Source organism: Equus caballus, chromosome 9 (assembly GCF_041296265.1).
Source record: "Equus caballus isolate H_3958 breed thoroughbred chromosome 9, TB-T2T, whole genome shotgun sequence".
Lineage (NCBI taxonomy): Eukaryota > Metazoa > Chordata > Mammalia > Perissodactyla > Equidae > Equus > Equus caballus.
In genome coordinates, this window is record NC_091692.1 from 64,350,066 (window position 1) to 64,372,500 (window position 22,435).

General features: G+C 31.2%; 1 protein-coding gene across 49 annotated transcripts in view; it reads left to right on the top strand.

Moving 5' to 3' along the window:
- Nucleotides 1-22,435, top strand: part of RIMS2 (regulating synaptic membrane exocytosis 2) — a 572,519-nt gene that overhangs the window by 323,125 nt on the left and 226,959 nt on the right. For all 49 annotated transcript variants that reach the window (XM_070221631.1, XM_070221642.1, XM_070221652.1 and 46 more), the window contains one exon: nucleotides 21,709-21,777. In XM_070221631.1, coding sequence (XP_070077732.1) covers nucleotides 21,709-21,777 — 69 coding nt within the window. The remainder of the gene's footprint in view (nucleotides 1-21,708; nucleotides 21,778-22,435) is intronic.

A 22,435-nucleotide genomic window follows, 5' to 3' on the forward strand; every position in this document is an offset into this window, starting at 1 on the left:
TGCATTCTACAGTTGATTAATAGTTTGCTTTCAGATTTTGGCTCTTCCTAAGAGTGTTGCAATGAACATTCTTATACATGCCTTTTGGAAATCAGATGTGGTCATTTTTACTTTAAATATGCCTAATAGTAGAATAGATAGATAATAGGCTATGCATGTATTCAGTTGCAGTAAATATTGATAAGCAATTTCCAAAACTGCACCAATTTATACTTCCCTACAGCAGTGAATAAAGGTTTTAGTTTCTCTACATCCTAACATAATTTTGGTGTTTTAATGCTTTTTATCCACCTGTCTAGGTGGATGTGCAGTGCTATCTCATTATGGCTTCAATTCGCGTTTGTCTAACAAACTTTTTCATTGCTTAACTGACCATTTATATCTCCTCTTTTATGAAGAGCCTATCAAATTTCTAGCCCATTTTTCTTTTAGAGTCTGTCTTTTTTGTTGATTTATGAGTAGTTTCTTTTTTTGAATTATAGATTTGAATTCTTTATATGATATGTGAATTGCAAATGTATTCTGCTCTATGGCTTGGTATTTCACTCTTTAATGAGATCTTTTGATCAACAGAAGTTTTTAATATTAACGTATTTTAGTTTTCAATTTTTTCTTTAGGATTAGTGCTTTTTTGGTGTGATCTGTAAAAAAATCTTTGTCTTCTTCAAGGTCATAATGATATGTTCCTATTTTTCTTCTAGAATAGAGCTTTACTCTTTTCATTAAATCTAAAATTCATGTGGAATTGATTTTTGTATTTTGTGCAAGGTGGGGATCAAAATTCATTCTTACCCTGTGGATGTCCGCTTGATCCAGCATATTTATTGTAAAGGCTACATAGCATGTGATTAATTTCTGAACTCTATTCCTTTCAATTAGACAACTTTTCTATTCTTGTGCCAATACCAAAGTGTCTTTGTTACTATAACTGTATAATAAATTGTGATATCTGATAGTGTAATTAACCCAGCTTTGTTCTTCTTCAAGACTGTTGTTTCTATTCTTAACCTATTGCACTTACAAATAAATTGAGTATCAAATGATTATTTTCCACAAATACTCTTCTGGGATTTTGATTCAAATTACATTGATCAGTCTAGGGAGAACTGAAATTTTTCCCTGGAGTGGAGAGAATTCGATATATATTCTATGAATATTCCAAGAATTCCATGAATCTGATATATCTTTAAATAATATTTTAATAGATTTCAAGGTGGAGGTTTCGCATCTTTATTAGATCTATAACTAGGAATTTGGTTTAAATTGATGCTGGTATACTGAAATAAAATTTATTATTTATTATTATTCAATGAATCATAACAACATTTCCATACATTATTTTGAAATTTGATGTACAACATTGTGTCATTTGTGATTAATGACAATTTATCCTCTTTCTTTCAAATTGTTGTACCTTGCTCTTCCTTGTCTTACTTGATGCTTTGGCTAGGTCCAATGATAAAATGCTGAGTGTAAGTAACTTTGTTGAGTAGAAGTTAGCATCCATGTTTTGTTCCCCATTCCTTGAGAAAAGCTTGAAATATTTCCCCACTACCTTTGATATTTGCTCTAAATTTCTGTTTGCTTAGATTCAGGAAGGTATATTTTATTCCTAGTTTGATGAAAGTTTTTAATTATCAGTGGATGTTAAATTTTATCAATTTTTTTCTGTATATATGTATGTAACTGTATGGCATTTCTCTTTTATTCTATTGATGTGGTAAATTGCATTGATTTTCAAATGTTAAAGTGATCTAGTGTTCCTGTAATAAACTCAGCTAGCTCATGATGCGTTATTTCTTCCTCTCTGGATTCAATTTGCTGATATTATGTGTAGAATTTTAGCATCTGTATTCAGGAGAGAGAGAGAAAGATTGTCTTTAATTGGCTTCTGTTATTAATGTTATGTGGCCTTCATAAAAAGTATTAGAAAATGTTCCTTCTTTTATTATTTGATGACTTTTATTTTCCTTCCTGTAATATCTGTCAAGTTTTGATTTTAGTGTTATGCTGCCCTCATAAAATGATTAGAAGTGTACTCTCATTTTATATTGTTTGAAAGAATTTGTATATTATTGGTATCATTTCTTTAAATGTTTAGAAGTATTATCCATTTAAGTCATTGGGGTTGGTAATTTCTGTATGAGATTTAAATTACAATTTCAATTTTTCTACCGTATTTAGAACTATTCTTAATTTTATGTCTGCTTGTGTCAACTTTAAGTTGGAATTTTCTCGGAATTTGAACATTTCTCCTAACTTCTAAAAAATATATTTGCATAAAATTGTTCCTAGTAGCATTTTATTATCTGTTAATGTCTGTTGGATGTGTAGTGACATCCTCTTTTCCTTCATATTGGTAATTTGTTCCTTTTCCTTTTTTTTCTCAGACTTTCTAATGATCTATCAATTTTAAAAGTCTTTTCCAAAAAACACCATTTTTGTTTTGTTTATTTTCTAGGTTGTATGTTTGTTTTTCTTTTCTATTTTTCTTTTTCTTATTTCTCTTTTTTTACTTTAGTTTATTTGTTTCTTCTCATTTCTTCAGAAGGATACTTACATAATTTTTAATGTAATGCTTTCCTTTACCTGTGGATTATTTAGGAGTATTGTGTTAAATTTCCAAACTCTAGGGATTTTCTAGGATTTTTTTTTATATTGACGTCTAGCATTATTCCTCTCTTATAAGAGTGTATACTCTGAATAATTTGGAATCTTTAAAATTAATCATTTGCTTTATGGTGATGCATGTAATCAATTTTGGTAAATGTTCTTGAAAAGAATGTTTATTTTGTCATAGGTTGGTACATGTTCTACGTATGTCAAGTTCAGCAGGTTTATTAATTTTGTGGCTCAGTTTTGTTTTTGCTGATCCTTTGTCTGATTATTGTATCATTTGTTGAGAGAGGTATGTTAAAATCTCCATGTATGATTGTGGACATCATACTTCATGTATTATATATCATATGTATTTTGAAGTTATGTTACAGATCTAGAATTGTTATATTTTTCCTAGTAGACTGATAACTTTATCATTACATAATGTCTCTTTTTATATCCAGGAATGCTTTTTCTTTATACCTACTTTGATGTTACTATTGCTGCTTCAGCTTTTTTTGGTTAATGTTTTTTGTATGGTATATCTCTCCCAATCCTTTTACTTTCTACCTCTCTGTGTCCTTATGTTTAAAGTTTGTCTATTGAAAACAATGTAAAGTTGATCTTCCTAAATCCATTCTGACAATATTTATCTTTTATTAGGATAACTCATACATTTAGATTTAATGTAATTTCTTATTAATTTTGCTTAATATTTTACAGAGTATTATTTATTTTTGATTGGTCTTTTTTTCTTTAGTTTGAAATCCACGTATTTTAATTACATCAACAAATATTTAGTTACCTGCTATGTTTATGGTGCTGATACTGTGATTGAGCCAAAGATACATTATACTTCGGTAACAAGTCAAACTCTTATTTACAAACTTGCATATGAAATACCTTTTCTTCCCCCCAAAATTATATTTAATGTGACTCTTAGTTAGGTACATTTGTTCCCAGTCAAATGTCCTTCTCCTTACCTATTCCCACCTCCCAACAGAGATTCTAGAAAGCCCTAATGATGGACAACATTCAGGAAAGACCCATTAATTTTTAATCCTTATTGAGTTCCACTGACATGTCCCAGTGTGTAGTGGTTACTTGTGTCCAAGTCTATACATAGATGTTTTTTACTAATGCTAGTTGCTCTGCTGCTTAGCATCCATCTTTCTTAGCTGTATCGTGGAACTACTAGCATGGAATCCTAAAATATCACTGGACTCTGGAGAGATCCTACAGCCTGGGTCCTTATTATTCACAAGGCTCTCTAGCCACTGTCTTCTTAGTAATTCTGAGGAATCTTGACTGTTAGCAGTGCTTGCCTCCTCATTCTGCACCCTCTACACTCTTCTCTCTTTCTCTCCTCTATCATAATCTCGTTAATAAGCCGAGAGTATGGGAAGTAACATGTCTACATCTCACTTTGCTTTTAATCCTAAAATGTAAATCTTCCTAATTCAAAGAAACACAAAAGTCTTGCTACCTCTTTAAAGTGTGGAAGGGAAAAATGTAAGGATAATAAAACACAATTAATATCCCAGTACATGAACATGCCATACTTAATCTTTGACTTTGTATAATTTTTTAAATCATATATAGGAAGGAGAGTTATAAAAATTAAAATTGTAAGCATATGTAGAGTGCTGTAGTAATTTAGAAGTATGAGACAATAGTACAAGCTATGATAAGTGTTTTAGCTAGGCCTGAGAAGAATAAGTAAGATTTCAATAAATGGAGGTAAAAAGGTAAATACTAAGTTTGAGAAGATAAAGACGTAAAATCTGAATAGAATGATGAGATGTTGCAGAAACATTGAGTGCTAGGTTAGGAAATTTATCATTTTAAATAGAGTTTGAGGATTGAAGTCTGAAAGAAATAGCACAATAACATCTTAACATGATTTATTGTCTCTCCTTGACGTGCTGCAGCCTGAAAAAAAAAGGTTTTGAGGGGAGGCGTTTCCCTTCATTATACCCTGTAAACGAATGCATACCTTGCTTATAAATGAAGCCTCATGTATTTTGGAATTGAAGAAGTTAAATGTAGTAAGTGTTATGGAGGGCAGCAAAGTGCAGTGGAAAAATCAGGGGGGAAATGGCTTGCTTTCATTTAGATTACATGTTCTTGTTAGGCCATGACCATAATCGTCTCCAATGGGCAAATGCCACAATATGTAAATTATTCCCCACCTCCCCCCATAAAAATCCCTTTCAGTGATTTTCGACATCACAGTTTGGACCAAAATACGTACATTGTTTTAAAAATATATAAATATATATAATATACACATTACATATTAAATTATTATATATATCTGGGATATATTTTCAATAATTATTAATAAAATCTCTGTAATAATAATTTAAGCTTTAATCAATAGCTTGAAACATTTTGACACCTTTTTTCTCATTTCAAAGCTGTTTTTATAAATTATGAATTTTCAGTAATGAATAGAAATTTTAATTTTAAAAAGACAAAGGAACTATATCCTTGACAGAAAACACCCATATTCACTCTCATCTCACTTTAAAATATTAAGTACTTTACAATATCTGTGGAGAAAAAGTTTGAAAAGTTTGGTGTCTTTTGTTCTATATTGATTATAGTGATGCCATTCTCACAGTTTTAAGAAGTAGTGTACTTCTTTGACTATTAATCTTAAACTCATTAAAATGTCTTATTCTAAATTCTGGCAGTGAAAACCTGCCCTGCTTATTTAAACCTTATACTTCTTGGTGGTAGTACTGATTATTTCACTTTTATGTTCTTTTCCTAAGGGTATATTTACTAGACAAATGTGGTAAAAAGGAAAATCAGAGCCAGCCCTGGTGGCCTAGTGGTTAAGTTCAGCACATTCCACTTTGGTGGCCTGGATTTGGTTCCCAGGTACAGACCTACACCACTCTGTTAGCAGCCATGCTGTGCTGGTGGCACACATACTAAAAAATAGAGGAAGATTGGCAGAGATATTAGCCCAGGGTGAATCTTCCCCAGCAAAAAAATAAAAATAAAAAAGGAACACCACACAGGACTACCCTGACTATAAAATTGATATAACGAGATAAATGACTTTCAGAAAACCATTTGGGGGTCTGCTTAACAACATTGTCTTTACAGAAAATCTTCAAATAATAGTTTTCGAATGGAAATGAACGTAGTAAACTTAGGTTATTTAAACCTGTCGTTAAACTATAATGTTCAGATAATTGTCAATGTAAAAAAAGCATGAAATTATACTTTTATCCTGCTGTACTTAAAAAAGAAAGGCATTGTATGTATTATAATATCAATATGGGGCATATACTCAGTTTTACTGAAGCTGAACCCAAGAATGAAGCTTCATGATTCCAAGATACCGTGAAAGAACATAAAAAGTAGAATGACATAAAGTAGGAAGAACACAACAGAAATATTTCCTTTATTAAATATATATCCATTCTAAATTCTAGAGTTTGGATATGTTATATTAGCACGAATTTGCACATGTGATAAATCGATATCAATATCATCATCCTAAGTGTTTTAATAAAAAGTATTTAACATGATACAAAGATGTCTACAAAGAATTTTAAAACTACTAAAGATGTTAATTGTTTCAGCATGTAAAATACTGTTTCAATATAGATATTTACTTAGATTTACAATTATGTTCACTTAAGGAAATATTTGTATAACAATTCATTGATATTACAATTTTAAATTATATACACTATAACAAATCTTTTTTAAAGTAACATGATATTTTTATTAACTGTGTAACACACCTCTATTATACTTTTTCCTACAATTTTTTGCTGGATACTTTGTGATCACCTCTTCATATGACAATTTTGTAGTATCAATTATTTACATGTGTGCTCTATTGATTGTACAAATTTTTCTTTATATTACTTTCATCTGCTTTTTTTTCTAGTTTAGAAAGATTGTTGTAACTATGTTTATCTCTTCTTTTGTTATTTTCATTGTTTTTATTTTTTGGATAATGAGATTCTTCATTATTGTTACTCTCAGAGTTTTCTTTTACCTTGTAACATAATTAGAGTTTTTGACGTTTTGAAGCATCATCAGTCTTTTTACTTTCAGTTTATGTTTGTATCTTTCACTAGGATCATTACTTCCTATTATATTTTAATTTTGGTATGGTTAATAATTTTTATCCAGTGGTATGCTGGAGCTAGAGCCAGTTGTGTACATCTCTTCCTTTCAGATTCAGTGATATTCATAGTTTGAAGTGGCTATATGGGAATATTTACATTACGGAAATTGGCAAATGTTATATATCAAGGCTTTTCCCCCCCAGAGAGATAATTGTTAAACCTTTAGCAGCAACCCACTGTCTTATATCATATACCAAAATTAGTTTCAGATTTAATGAAATTTAAATGTAAAAAGTTAAAATATTAAAGGATTAGAAAAACTTAAGTGAGTATTTAACCAAGCTCTATATGAAAGCAATAGAAGGAAACTCAGAGAAGAGTATCAATAGATTTTTAAAATATATAATGAATTTTTATGAGTCCACCACTGTGTAGATCACTAATGGGACAGATCAGTCATGTAAGATAATGCCAAGCGTACTACTTCTCTATTTGTTAGATAAAGTTCAGAATTGTATCATTCAAATTTTAAATCTTTTAATTGAACATTAGAAACTAATGATGTGATTTATTATCTTTGGCTAAATTCTGTGATTTATTATCCTTGGCTAACAACGTAGATGTGTCAGGACAAATATTTACATTTTTCCATGTCTATGGCATCTTTTCACTATTCTGGAATTTTTTGTGGCATGGTAGTTCATAGATTCCTTTACATGTCTAATGTATATTCAGATGATAATTTATTTGCTCATCTTTCAAAGTAAAAACAACTTATTAATATTTTGCTACCTCTTAAGACTTTGTAAATATTCATACATAGAAAAACTTAGCTAATTGGTTTCCTGCTAACTTACTTTGATAAATTATATATATATATATATTTTTTTTTATCAAGAGAGAATGTCAAAAATAACTTGTTCCCTATAAATTTTCAAAGTTCTCCTCTTCCAAAAGGAAATAAATTTTAAAGTATACTTTTTCCAGAATCAGGAATTCCAAAATTAATAATGTTTTTCTAAGATCCCTTCAGTTTAGGTTCATTAGTTTCTTCTTGCCTGCTAAGTTTCTTTGGGTAACAATTACCTCTTACGTGTCATGGTATGTTATATAACCATGTATTATCAAACGGAATTTATAACCATTTGTATGCAGGGCAGGTCTATCATTAATTTTTTATTTTATGTATTTTGTCTTACTAATTTGTGCTTGCTCTTAGCCTATAATTATTTCATTTAATCAGAGTTTCTGCTAACATAATTTATAATTTGAATTGTTTACTAATTCTGATATGATGGAGCTTTGTTTCTTATTTTATTCTGAATTAGTATGGCTTTTTTTACTTAAAAATGTTAATCTGCAGTCTATACTGTAAAGCAGAAATTAGATTTCAATATCCATATTACATGTAAAGATTTTTAAATGTGTTTTTGACATCATTTTAACATTCTTTTTCCAGATAAAGCCTTATGTTCATATAATTCAGGTAAATTTTAGCATGTGCAATGTTTAATGCATGTATCCATATGCACAGTTTAATTGGTTTTGTTGTTTTTGTGCTTTGTCTGGCTATTGTGCATATGTTAAATTCCTAAACAAAATGTCAGTAGCTTCCCTTTTCTGGTGATAGTACTTTTCCAGTATGTCCATGTTACATCTTTGTTATTTTGATATTAAAAACATTTGTTGAAATACAGTGATTCATGATTTAGGTGTGTCTAGTATTATCTCCTTTAGTGTAGTACTATTTCATCAAAGACACATGTTTTAGTATATACCGTATTATTATGTTCACTGTTTCAGAAAATTTGAATTTATATGGATACAATTTTCAATGTTTTTGACTTATGAAGGAGTAGTGTTAAAAATTCTAAGTATGTTGAATTAAAACTACAACAAATGTTTTAGCCATTTTGTTATATCTTTCAAGGAAAATGGAATAGATTTAGTTTTATTACTTCAATGTATTATGACTTTTAAATTCACACATGCACTGAGTATATGTCAAGATATTTTAAATTGATGTTAAATTTTTTAACTGGTCACTGGGATTTCTCTCAGTTTTAACAATTTTAATTGAAAGATATTTTAAAATAATAAATATATTAAGTATATTTAAATATATATGTAATTAACTTTTATATTTTTAAAAATAGTTTTCTTGAATAAGATTAGAAAGTAGTTATAAAATGTCTGAGGAATGGCACACTAAATTTTCAGGTTTCCTTAGGAAGGCTACCCCTTACAGCAAGATGGAGTAGGAGGCACTGGACTTACCTTCCCACCTCAAACAACAATAAAAATGGCCAAATAACACTGGGTATCAGGCAACTAAGGATAGTAATTACTAAGAGAAGGGAAATAAATGAACTGAACCCTAAAGTTTCTCTAGTCTACCACTTTAAGAGAGTTTCCTACACACAGCATAGAGGGAAAGAACCCAGATGGAGCCTATGGACTCCCTGAACTAAGGAGATGGAGCTGAGAGTACAGCGAGAGCAAAGCATCTAGAGTTCACAGAACGGACTACTGGAAAGGAAAGAACTATACAGAGAGAGAACTGCAAAGATCTGCAGAGGGTCCCTTTCAAATGTTCAGCTGAGTATTGATCAGTGTATGAATGGAGGAATCTACCCAAGGCTGGGGAAAGAACCACCCAAAAAGATTAGAAGTAGCAGTGCCTGAGAATAGTGTCTGTTTTTTTCAGTGAGAGTGGAGAACATCAAATTTCGTGGGACAGTGTGTTGAGTACACAGAAGTGTCTGGCCTCAGTGGTGTGGAGAATAGTTAGCCCTAGACTGAACACTGTATCACATACACAAATCTTAAAAGCAAGAACTGAACTAATCAAAATGTTTCTATATGCAGAAGAAAGCTCAAGAATACTTAAACGAATAAAAAAAATGTCCAATACACAACAGTGTAAAATTCACAATGGCTGGCATCTAGTAAAAAATTGGCAGCCATGCAAAAAAGAAAAAAATGACCCATGAAAAGTATATAAATCAATCAAAGCTAAACAAGAACAGGTACGGATGTTATAATTAGTAGATAGGATATTAAGCAATTATAGAAGTATATTCTGTACTTTAAAAATGTTAAATAGAGACATGGAAGATATAAATGGATCCAAATCAAACATCTGGAAATGAAAACGGCATTGTCTGAAATAAAAATATCCCAAATGGAATTAACAACAATAAACATTGCAGAGAAAAACGTAAGTGAACTTGAAGATACAGCAATATAAATTATCCAAAATGAAACATAAATATGAAAGAGAATTAAAAAAAAATAAGAGTATCTGTGACCTATGGACAATGCGAAGCTGCCTAATGCACAGGTAATTCAAGTCTCTACAGGAGAAGAGAGGAGGAAGGATAAAAATATTTGAAGAAATAATGCTGAAAATTGTCCAATTTTGATAAAAACTATAAACCCATATATCCCGCAAGCTCAATGAGCTCCAAGCACAAGAAACATAAATAAGAACATACCAAGGCACGTCATAATTAAATTCTTTAAAACTAATAATAAGTGGAAAATCTTAAAACATCCAGAGAAAACAGAATATGTAACTGAAGAATAAAGATAAAGATGACTGCAGATTTTTCATTGGAAACAGTTGTACATACTCAAAGAAAAAAATGTCGGTTTAGAATTCCATGCCCATTCCTATTTCTTTCTAAAATGAAGGAAAAATAAAGACTTTTTCAAACATACAACTGCTAAAAGAACTCACCACTAGAAGACATGCACTACAACCAATGTTAAAGGAAGTCCCTCGGGCAGAAGAATAATGATACCAAATGGAAAAGTAGAATATGGAGGTAGATAAAGGAAGGAGGAACACCAGAAATGGTAACTGCATGGGTAAATGTATGATTTTTTCTTATTGTTTAAATACCTTTAAATATAATTGGCTGTTAAAACATTAGCGATGGTAGTATAAGGTATGCAACATATATAAAAGGAAAGTATATGACAACAGCAACACAAAGGGTAGGAGAGGAAAAATCGAAATCTATGCTTATAGTGTTTTTTATACTATACTATTTGATAAGTAGTATGATATCACTTGAAAGGAGATTATATTAAATGAACTATGTATACTTTAAGCCCTAAAACCACAAATCAGAGCATTATAGCTAATAAGCCAACAGAAAAGATAAAATGGAACCATAAAAGTATCCATTTCATTCAAAAGAATACAGAAAAAGAAGAAAAATGGAATGAAGAACAGAGGGGACAAATAGAAAATAAATAGCAATTTGATAGATGTAAACCAACCAAATCAATGATCACATTAAATGTAAATAGTCAAAATGCCCCAGTTAAAAGGCAAAGATTGTCAGTGGATTTTTTTTTAACAAGACAAAACCTACTATATACTGCCTACAAGAAACCCATTTTTAGTATAAAAACACAAAGAGGTTTAATGGAAAAAGATATACCACACTAACACTAATTAAAAGAAATGTGGAGTACCTATATTAATATCAGACAAATTAGATTTTAGAGCAAAGAATATTACCAGGGAGAAAGGAGGTCATTTTCTAATAATAAAGGGGTAAATTGATCAAGAGAACATGTGAATCCTAAACATGTGATCATGCAATAATAGAGCTTCAATTACATGGAGAAAAGTTTATAGAGAGATTGTCAGACCGGATTTAAAAGGAAAAGAGCAAAGATTCAACTATGGTGCTTTGAGGCTCACTCAAAAATTGAGTCTGTAGACTCAGTTCAATTCAAAAATCCCAGAAGACTTTTTTGTGTAAATTGACAAACTGACTCTAAAATTTATTTGAAAATGCAAAGTACCTAGAATTGCTTAAAACAATTTTAATGAAAGAAGGTTAAAGTTGGAAGCCTTACACTACTTGATTTCAAAACTCATTATGAAAAATCCAACATCTCCTTCTATAAAAAAAAAACTTTAAGCAAAGTAGAATAGAAGGAACTTTCTCAAAAACATAGATATAGGGTGTCTATCAAAACCTACAACTAAATCATAATTAGTGGTAAAAGACTGAAACCTTTTCTCCTAAGATCAGAACAAGAAAAGGTTGCCTGCTCTCCCCACTTCTGTTCAAAATTGTATTGGGGGTTCTAGCGGGTATGTGAGGCAAGAAAAAGAAAGCAAATGCATCCAGACTGAAATGGCAGAAGTAAAATGGTCTTTATTTGCATACAACATGTTCATCTGTCAGATGGAATCTACAAAAGCTATTATAATTAAGTGAGTTTATTAAGAATGCTGGATACAAGGTCAAGACACAATATCAACTATATTTCTTTATACCTGCAATGAACATTTGCAAAATTGAAATTTAAAAACACAGTGCCATTTAAAATAGTGTCAAAAATATGAAATAGCCATAAATTTGACAAATGTTGTAAAAGACCTCTAAACTAAAAACTATAAAATACTGTTAAGATAAAATTAAAAAGAGCTAAATAAATGAAGAGATATACTGTGTTCATGCATCAGAAAAGCCAATATTGTTATGTCAGTTTCCCCCAAAGTGATCTGTAGGCTCAATTCAATTAAAAATCCCAACACGGTTTTTGGGTAAATTGACAAACTGACTCTAAAATTTATTTGAAAATGCTAAGTACCTAGAATTGCTAAAAACAACTTTGATGAAAGAAGATCAAAGTTGGAAGCCTTATACTACTTGATTCAAAACTTATTAGAAAGTTGCAGTAATCAAGACATTGTGATAAAAACAGACAAATGCATCAATAGATACAGATATAGACCCGCGCATATATGGATAACTGATCTTCAACGAAGGTGCAGAGGCAATTCAGCGATGAAAGGATAGTCTTTTCAGCAAATGGTCTTAAAGCTTGTGAATATCCATATGCAAAAAACCAAAAAAATAAAACTTTATTCACACAATATACAAAACTTAACTAAAATGGATTAATGTAAACCCTAAAATTATGAACCCCCTAGGAGAAAATTTTGTCACCTTTGGTTAGGCAAAGATTTCTTAGATAGGCACCAAAGTCATGTTCTATTAAATAACAAATAGATACATTGGACTTCCTCAAAATAACAATTTTTTTTTTTAAGGATACTGTTAAGATAATGAAAAGCCAAGCCACAGACTACAAGAAATATTTGCAAATCACATATGTGATAAAGGATTTGTATCCAAAATATAGACAACTGTCAAAACTCATGAATCAGAAAACGGATAACTAATAAAAAATGGATGTAAGATTTGAAAGACCATTAAAAAAGACATAAGGGTGGAAAATAGACACATAAAAAGATGTTCAATATTAGTTTTTAGGAAGGTGTAAATGAGATACCATTAGATACTTACTAGGATGGCTGAAATGAAGAAGACTGTCCGTGCCAAGTACTGGGAAAGATGGGAGGTGACTAAATCTCTCATACACTGCTGGTGGGAGTGTAAAATGTTATAGCCTCTTTGGAAACCACTTTGGCAGTTTTTCTTAAAAAGTTAAACACGTATCTGCCATATAATCCAGCCATTCCACTTAGAGGTATTTACCAAAGAGAAGTGAAAGCATATGTCCATACAACTTGTATGTGAATGTTCATTGTAACTTGATTTGAATAATCAAACAATCCAAATGCCCCTCAACTGGGTAATGGATAAACAAACTGTGGTACAGTCATAAAATAGAATATTATTCAGCAATATAAAAGAATGATCTATTGATATACACTACAACATGGATGAATCTGAGAATAATTATACCGAGTGAAGGAAGACAAACAAAAGAAATGCATACTGTATGATTCCATTTATATACAACTCTAAGAAATGCAAACTAAAATGAAATTGAAAACTAACAAAAGAGAAAAATAAGAGAAAAAAATAAATAGACAAAATTCTGAAAACTCTGACATGATCAAAAACAGATTAGGCACAGATAAATAATATGAGTGTAAAAGAGGAGATAAGGTAAAGTAGTTATTAAAATACTGTAGCCCCCTCATCTGCGGGGGCTATGTTCCAAGACTCCCTGTGGATACATGAAACCTCAGATAATACCAAACCCTTATATATACTATGTTTTTCCTATACATATATACCTATGATAAAGTTTAGTTTACAAATTACTCACAGGAAGAGATTAATGACAACAACTAATAATAAAATAGGACAATTATAACAATATGCTTTAATAAATGTTACTGTAGATCTTAGCAACCTCTGCATACAATTTTTTTCTTTTCTTATTAAGTGGAGAACTTTTACCTTTTTACTTAAAGGAAGCACTTTATGGCTTCTCTTTGGCATATCTGAATTGCCAACATCACTACTCTTGTGCTTTGGGGCCATTATTAAGTAAAATAAGGGTTCCTGGAGCTCAAGCATGATGCCATTCCAGTGGGTCTGATAATGGAGACAGCTGCTAAGTGATTAATGGGCAGGTAGCGTATACGGCATGGATACCTAGACAAAGGGATGATCCACTTCCAGGAGGGACAGATTAGGATGGTGCAAGATTTCATCACGCTACTCAGAATGATGCACAATTTAAAACATGAATTTTTTATTTCTGGAATTTTTCCATTTAATATTTTTGGACCACGTGATTTACCATGGGTAACTGAAACAGCAGAAAGCAAAACAGTGGATAAGGGGGGACTACTGTAAGTTTAATTCAGTTAGTGGAACTCCATCTGCAATTATATATCAGCAACTTTGAAAATATTCATAATATGGACAAATTCTTAGGAAAATAATATTTAAGAAAATTGACTCACTAAGAAATAAAATGCTTGAATAGTCCTATAACTACAAGTATTATCAATATGTTTAAAGTTGAAATAAAACTTTTTTTTAGAGAAAACGCTAGACCTAGACTTTTTTTATAGGTAATTTGTACTAAATCTTGACAAATTATCTCAGGTTAATAAAACTCTTGTATAATATACATAGAAGGAAGATTTCCAAGCTCATTTACAAGGAAAACATATGTTTTAAACCAAAAGTCTACAAAGCTATTCCAAAAAGGAGATTTATAGGTTCATTTCACTCCTAAGTGACAAAAAAAGCTATATAAAATAGCAAATGAAATCCAACAGCTTTATAAAAATCTATAAATGTGATTTAAAGCGTTTACAGATTAAAGGAGAAAAACTATGTTCATTTTTCAATAACAAAAAATGGATTCTTAATTTAAAATAGTCTCACAAAGGAAACATCAATTTGATAGAATTAAACATAAATTCATAATGATATCTGTTAGAAAATTATGAATTAGAAAAGAACTCCTCACTCTTATAGAATGTCTCTGAAAATCATACAGAAAATCTCATCTTTAAATGGCCAATAATAGAATCATTTCTTTAAAACAAGAACAGGAGAATGTAAAAGATCTTAGAGTAATAAGACAAGAAGAATTTAGAAACATTAGGGATGCAAAGGAAGAAATAAAACTATCATTATTTCAGATGACATTATTGTTTACCTCAAAATGTGAAAGGAATCTACAGATAAATATAGATGTCTGGATATAAGATTAATATGTAAATGTCAATTGCATTTCTATAGACCAGTAACAAACAGGCATAATTTACAATAGCAACAGAATATCAAATACCTAGGAATAAATCTAGCAAAAGTTTTGTCAAACTGCTATAGGTAAAAATTATGAAGGTTTATTAAGAAACATTAAAGAATACCTAAATAAATGGTTAGTAGATATTATAATTATTGTCATTTTGTTCATACAGAGTTTGTTTAGATTTACCTAATTTTTACTACTTTCTCTTCTTTTTCTTCTTTTTTCATGTCATCCCTTCCTTCTGGGATAAATTTCTCTAGATTTTTGAAGTGCACATTTTTTAGAAGTTCTTTCAATAAAGAACTGGAAACAGACTTTGTTTTTCTGAATATATCTGTATTTCTTCATTCCTAATGGAAAGTTTAGCTATATTTAAAATTCTAGAATTACTTTTATTTTTTCTCAACACTCTAACAATGTTATTTCAGTAACTTCTGGCTTCCAGCTTTGCATGAAAGTCTCTCCATTTATTTAAATTTTCTTTAATTTGTTATTGGTTGTTATGAGTTGAACTTTGTTCCCTCAAAATTATATGTTGAAGTCCTATCCCCCCATACCTCAGGATGTGACCTTATTTGGAAATAGTCTTCATAGAGGAAATCAAGTTTTCATTTTTGAGGTTATTAGGGGAGGCCCTAATCCAATATGAATAGTGTCCTTATAAACAGGAAATTTGGACACAGAGATAGACATGCACAGAGGGAAGACAATATGAAGACATTCAGGAGAAGATGGCCGTGTGACTGGAGTGATGCATCTACACGTGAAAAAAACACCAAGGATTGCTAGCAAACATCAAAAGCTCTAAGAGACAAGGAAAGATTCTTTCCTGGCACCATCAGAGGGAGCACGGCACTGCCGACCCAATGATTTGAACTTTTTCCTTCCAGAACTGTGAGACAGTAAATTTCTGTTGTTTTAAGCTACCCAATTTTTGGTACTTTGTTACAGGCAGCCCTCAGAAACTAATACAGCAGTGTTTTGTGGGTTTCGGTGAATATGTTTTGCACATTTTTTGTTAAATGTATTCCTAAGTATTTCATGTGTTTGGATATTCTTATAAATGATAGTGGTTTTGAAATTAATTTTCCAAATATTTATTGCTGTTGTTTAAGAAATATAATTCATTTTTGTATATTGACTATGTATCCTTCAATCTTCCTAAATTGTTATTCTTAACTTTTTTATAGCTTTCTCAGGATTTTTAATTTACATGATCATGTTGATGCGGGGTCGGTGAGCCGAGGAGTCAAAAGAAAGATTTCTTAGACTCTCAAGATCTGGCAGTAGTGCTCTTTTATTTAGAGAATAGTGTGGAATAGCATGGGGACAGGACCCATGGGCAGTCAGAGCTCCTGCTGCTGCCGCTTCTGCTGCCCCCGCTGGCACGGGGACAGGACCCATGGGCAGGCAGAGCTGGTGCGTGGGGACAAGACCCACGGGCAGTCAGAGCTCCTGCTGCTGCCGCTTCTGCTGTCCCCACTGGCATGGGGACAGGACCCATGGGCAGGCAGAGCTGGTGCTGCTGCCCCCGCTGGCATGGGGACAGGACCCATAGGCAGGCAGAGCTCCTGCTGCTGCCCTGAGTTGAGGGTTAGGGCTAATTTTATAAGGCATGGGTACGTGTCTTATTTTTACTGGAAAAAAAGAAAAGATGATGTAAAAAGTCATTAAATGATTTCAGTGCAGGTGGAGTCTGGTTATTGTGCGGTCATATAACTTTAGATATGAATCTGGCCATATAGATGGGCATGTAGGTGAGGATGCCCCGGGCTTCTCTCCCTGGGGCAGTCCTAATTCATACCATAAAAAAAAGTCCACTGGGTCATATAGTTTGGCATGTAGGCCAGGTCACCTTGGGCTTCTCTAGCTGGGGCAGCCTTAATCCACATCAATGTTACTACTTGCTTCCCAATCATATTCCGTTCATATATTTTTGTTGCTGTAATTTACTGTCACGCAGTGTTTACAGTGTTGAAAAGAAGGAGTTGGAGTGGACATCCTTGGCTTATTCTTTGTCTTAGGGGGAATGCTTTCTGTATTTCATAATTAAGTGTGATATTAGCTATAGGTTTTTTACTAGATGCCCTTTATCAGTTTGAGGAAGTTTCCTTCTTACTAGTTGCTGAGACATTTTATCGTGAATGGAGGTTAGACATTTTCAAATAATTTTTCTACATCTATTGAAATAATTTTAAACTTGCCATGTGTAAGTGAAACAACTTACTTTTACATAAAGTAAAACTAGAGAGACAAATTAACAAATTTGCCACCATTGTAGGAGATTCCAAAATAATTCTCAGTCATTGATAACATCAAGCAAACAAAAGTTTAGGGAAGATAAAAAAAGAACCAAATCACACAATTAACAAGTTTAATCTCATGGTCAAATAAAGAACTCTGCATCTAATAATTAATGGATTCATATTCCTCTGTTATCCATGAAACATTTGTAAGAATTATTAATATACTATTCAATAATTCATGTTTTGACAAATTTCAAAGAATTGACAAATATAGGCTGTTTTCTTCAACTACAGTGTTACTATGTCAGTTTTTTTAAAAAAAATAAATTATACCCATACATTTGAAAATTTTCAAAAATAGACCCTTCTACTCTAATGAACATTTTTTTCAAGATCTATTCTCTCTGCAGTTGTCATGCATCATTCTGTCACTGGTGTCTTAGATTTAATGAAGTATGGTAAGTATTTTATAGACTCAAGAAGAAAATACCTAGACCTGAACTTTAATGAATATACTACATATAAATATTTGAGTAATGCAAAGAAGTAGTCAGAGGGGGAATGCTTATGTTAGTAAAGATTAAAAGGCTGAAAATTATGATGTACTCATCCAATTTAAGAGTTTAGGAAAAGAATAGTGAAATAAATTTGAAGTACAAGCATAAAAATAAGAGCAGAAATCAGTAAAGTAAGAAACAAATTGCTAGTTGTTGGGATTATGGAACCCAAAAATTAATCCTTTGAAATGAATCACAAAATAAACTTTTTGTGAAATTTATTGGCAGAATAAAAAGAAGGTACAGAATTCAAATGGAGCTGTAATAGAGACATCAGAAAATAAATAGATAAGGTAAATTTATGAACATTGTAGCTAATGCTTTGCAAACTTAGACAAAGTGACCAAATTCCTATGAAAAATATGACTTATTACACTTTGAATCAAGAAGTCATTCTACATCTACTGAAAAATGGATTCGTAATTTAAAATAGTCTCACAAAGGAAACATCAAACCATGATAGTTTTATTGATGGGTTCTCTCAAAATTTCAAAGAACAGATTTTTTTAACAATCCTACATGAATTCTTCCAGGGAATAAAAAAGGACAAATTCTCAGTCTTTTATTGAGCCAGTATAACCTTTAACCTCAACTAAAAGGTTGGTACAAGAAAGGAAACAACAGGCGAGATTCACTTGTAGATGAAAATGCAAAAATCCTCACTGAATTTAAAAGAGACCTTCCTCAACCTGATAAAATGTAAGTTCAGCAGATACCATTTTTAATGGGGAAATATTAGAAAAATTCTATTTAAAATCAGACCTTAAAAAGGAATGAAAGTTTCTCTGCTTCTTTCCTGCATTGTGCTTATCAGCATAGAAAGACAAGAAAAAGAAAGGAAAAAAGCGTTAAGATTGGGAAGAAAGAATGTCTACATAGAAAAATCCAGTTAAACCACAATCAGTTTATTAGAAGTAAAAAAAGAGAGAGACTGTAACAAGGTGGTTGGTTAACATTATTTTACAATAAAATTGTATCTCTGTATATGAACAATTAGTTTAGAAAACATAATTTTAACAATATTTCGTATAGCAATGGAAATTATAAGATATAAAGGATAAATCCAACAAATGTGGAAAATTTGAGTGGCCAAAGTTAAAAATTTCATGGAAATTTAAATGAGGAGAACGTCATATTTCATGGCTAGTAAAACAGTGCTATAATACATGCCAATTCTCCCTAAATTGATTCACCACAGTTCAAATCAAAATCCCAGTAAGATGTTTTTGTGCAATTTGATAACCTGAATCTAAAATTTATATGGAAGAGCAAAGGGGAATGATTCAAGATATGATGGATTTGCTTTTCAATATAAAACATTATGATAACAAAGATAGCGAGTTATTGGTTTATGGATAGGTAGGCTGTATTGGGAAAAATAAATAGAGCACCAAACAGATCCTGGTGGATAGGATACATTTATTTATGACATCACAGATCATTGAGGGGAAGGTGGAAATATTAAATAAACAATGCTGAGATATGTGTTGGAAAAAGTGAAGTTGTATCCATATGTCATACCATATATAAACTCAATTCAAGATGGATGAGGATTTAAATGCTAAAAGCAAAATTTTTAAATTTTCAGAAGAAAATATAAGAGACTATATCTCTCAGCTCATAAGCTCAGGAAAGATTTCTTAAACAGCACACTAAAGCACTACTTTGAAAAGAGTAGATTGATACATTCAATGATGAAACTTAAATACTTGAATTCATCAGAATGTAAAAACACAAGATCCAATTAGAAAATAATTGCAACATATTTAATCTCTGTAGAATTAATAGCAAAATAGATCAAGACTTTCATCAGGAAAATAATCAATAAGATTTGGAAAGAAGCAACATTTACAAACCACGTATACCTGCTACCTCCGACCCCAAGCACACACTCACACAAGACCACTCACAGAGGCTGATAAAATGAACTTCGTTTCTTGCTGGGGTCATTCTTATCTTACACCAGAAAGAGATCTGATTCTTGACCAATACCAAAATCATATAATCTTTATGCTCTGTGGTGTACCTGGCACATTACACTAATCATTACCCCGTCCTTGAGCATTTACAAGGTGAAACCGTGCTACAAGCTGGGTAGCAATTCTTAGCTATCTCCTTAATAGCTTCGTCTGTGTTATTCATCTTCTCTTCCAAGTACATTTGGAATGTATGTCCTAATTCTAGAAATCCTTTTGCGCCCAGTATGTTGGGATTTTGTCAGATAATTGTAGTTGCCACATCAATTGGGGCTATAAGAGCTTCAAATTTGATTGAGTCTAAAGTTTTATAACCAAAGGATTTGGAAGGAAAATAGGTGAGTTCCTTCAGTGGGACCACGTGGTAAAAACAGATAGGCGTCTTCTACCCAACCGTTAAAAGGAGAAAAACAAGAAATGCAGTTCCTGGCAGTAAAGACTCCCTCTCCCAAGAGGGCAGGCATTAAAACAGACAAACAAACAAAGAAAAACATGTATACGGTATGTCTAAGAGGAAGCTGCCAATGTTGGAGAGCAGTCTTAGAACGTTTAACTATTGCTGCTTTAGACAGCTTTCACAACATGAGCGCTCAGTGTTTTATAAACCTAACAGGAAAGCATTTATTTTTTGATAACTGAACTTAGTCTATTTAATGAATAATGTGTAGTGTAAGTAGACAGTTTTGAAATAGCAACACTTCATTTATCATTAAGTGTTTTCTGATGCCAAGGAAGGGGAAAATGATTTAATAAAAGATTCTGTTGTGTAGGGTGTGCCTAGTACTGAGACATATGTAGGAGAAAAGATATATTAAAAAACAAATTATAATGTGTTTATTTATATATGTGATATATTTCATAATTAAGTGTCTTCACACTTTAGCCATCAAAGCTCTGCTTAATTCAATTTGATGCTATTTTTCCCATAGCATGGTTAACATTTTAAAATTTTGTTGTAGATTTGTTTTGTAATGAAAACACACACACAGAGCTCTTTAATGGTAATAATTATTACTGCTCTGTTTTAGGCTATTTCTTAGAAAACATAACACAGTTCATCATTTAGATATATGAGTCAGTTTGTGGGTCATTTATTTCTCATTTTCGTGTCAAAGCAATAAAGAAACAGGTAAACTAATAGTAAGTAGAAGGACGTTTAAGATGTATTAAATTATGCTTCCTCTCATGAGTGTGATGAAAAAAGAATTGGGTATATTTAATTTATTAGTCATGCCTATTAGAAAAAGACACATGAATGCTTTTGAAAATAACATATTGTTTGTGTTTGGAAATTTATCTACACTTAAGTGCCTTTGTCTGAAAGCATCCAAAACTGACTTGACTTTGCTATTTTTGATTAGCTTTTTTTGTCCAATAGGTTTTATTAGTCAGCATCAAATCACTTACATATATTATTTAACATTTAATATTATTTTAAGCTTTAAGCCATTTAGGAACTTTATCTTATGCATTTGGAGGATAATATCCTCACATCATGAAATATGTGTGAAAATAAATGTTTGTGAGCTCATAATGACTTCCTTTCTCTCTCTATTTTTTAATTCTCAAGTGTTTCATTCAAAATCCTTTTATTTGTTTTTCAGGTTGATCAGGGTTTTTTTTCCCTAATAATTGGCAATTTTAATTATTGCTATTGTTTGCTTCATAGGGTCAAAGAGAATAAGTGATAGTGAAGTCTCTGACTATGACTGTGATGATGGCATTGGTGTGGTATCAGGTAAGAATTTCAGAATTATTGTATAGTAATACGAAAGAAGTGTAATTCATCATTATTTACCAATAAATAGATAGATAAGTAAAGAAATAAATAAAATGAGAGAAATAACTTGCCTCCTTATACCCCTGAAAACAACTTTATAGCAATTTAAACTCTTGAATAATTCCAATTGCTGAAACATCTGTACCAATTGTTAGATGGAATATCCTTACTGGAAGATGTCAGAGAAGTGAATACTTATAAATTTTCTGTTTTTAAACTACTAAATAATAAGAATTTCTCTGTAAATTTAAAGGGTTATTGTATAATTGAAACTTCTTTATATACTGCAATAACAATGTGAAGAAAATAAAATCTTTTTGACATCACCAATATACCAAATATGTCAAATATTTGAAGGAGATTTTTGAAATTTTTTCATTGTTGTTATGTTAAGTATCAGGTACAGCTACATTTTGAAATTATGGTACTGTAGTTGAAAATATTGCCTAATTTATGGTTTGAAATTTATCTGATGATTTAATATTGTAGATAAGTAGCTATTTTTTTAATAAATTCTGGGAAAATGTTTATATTTATATATACATTATACTATAATATTATAGAAATGTGTGATTCCCTTCTTCTTGAACAAATTTCATAAACAAAATATGTTCTA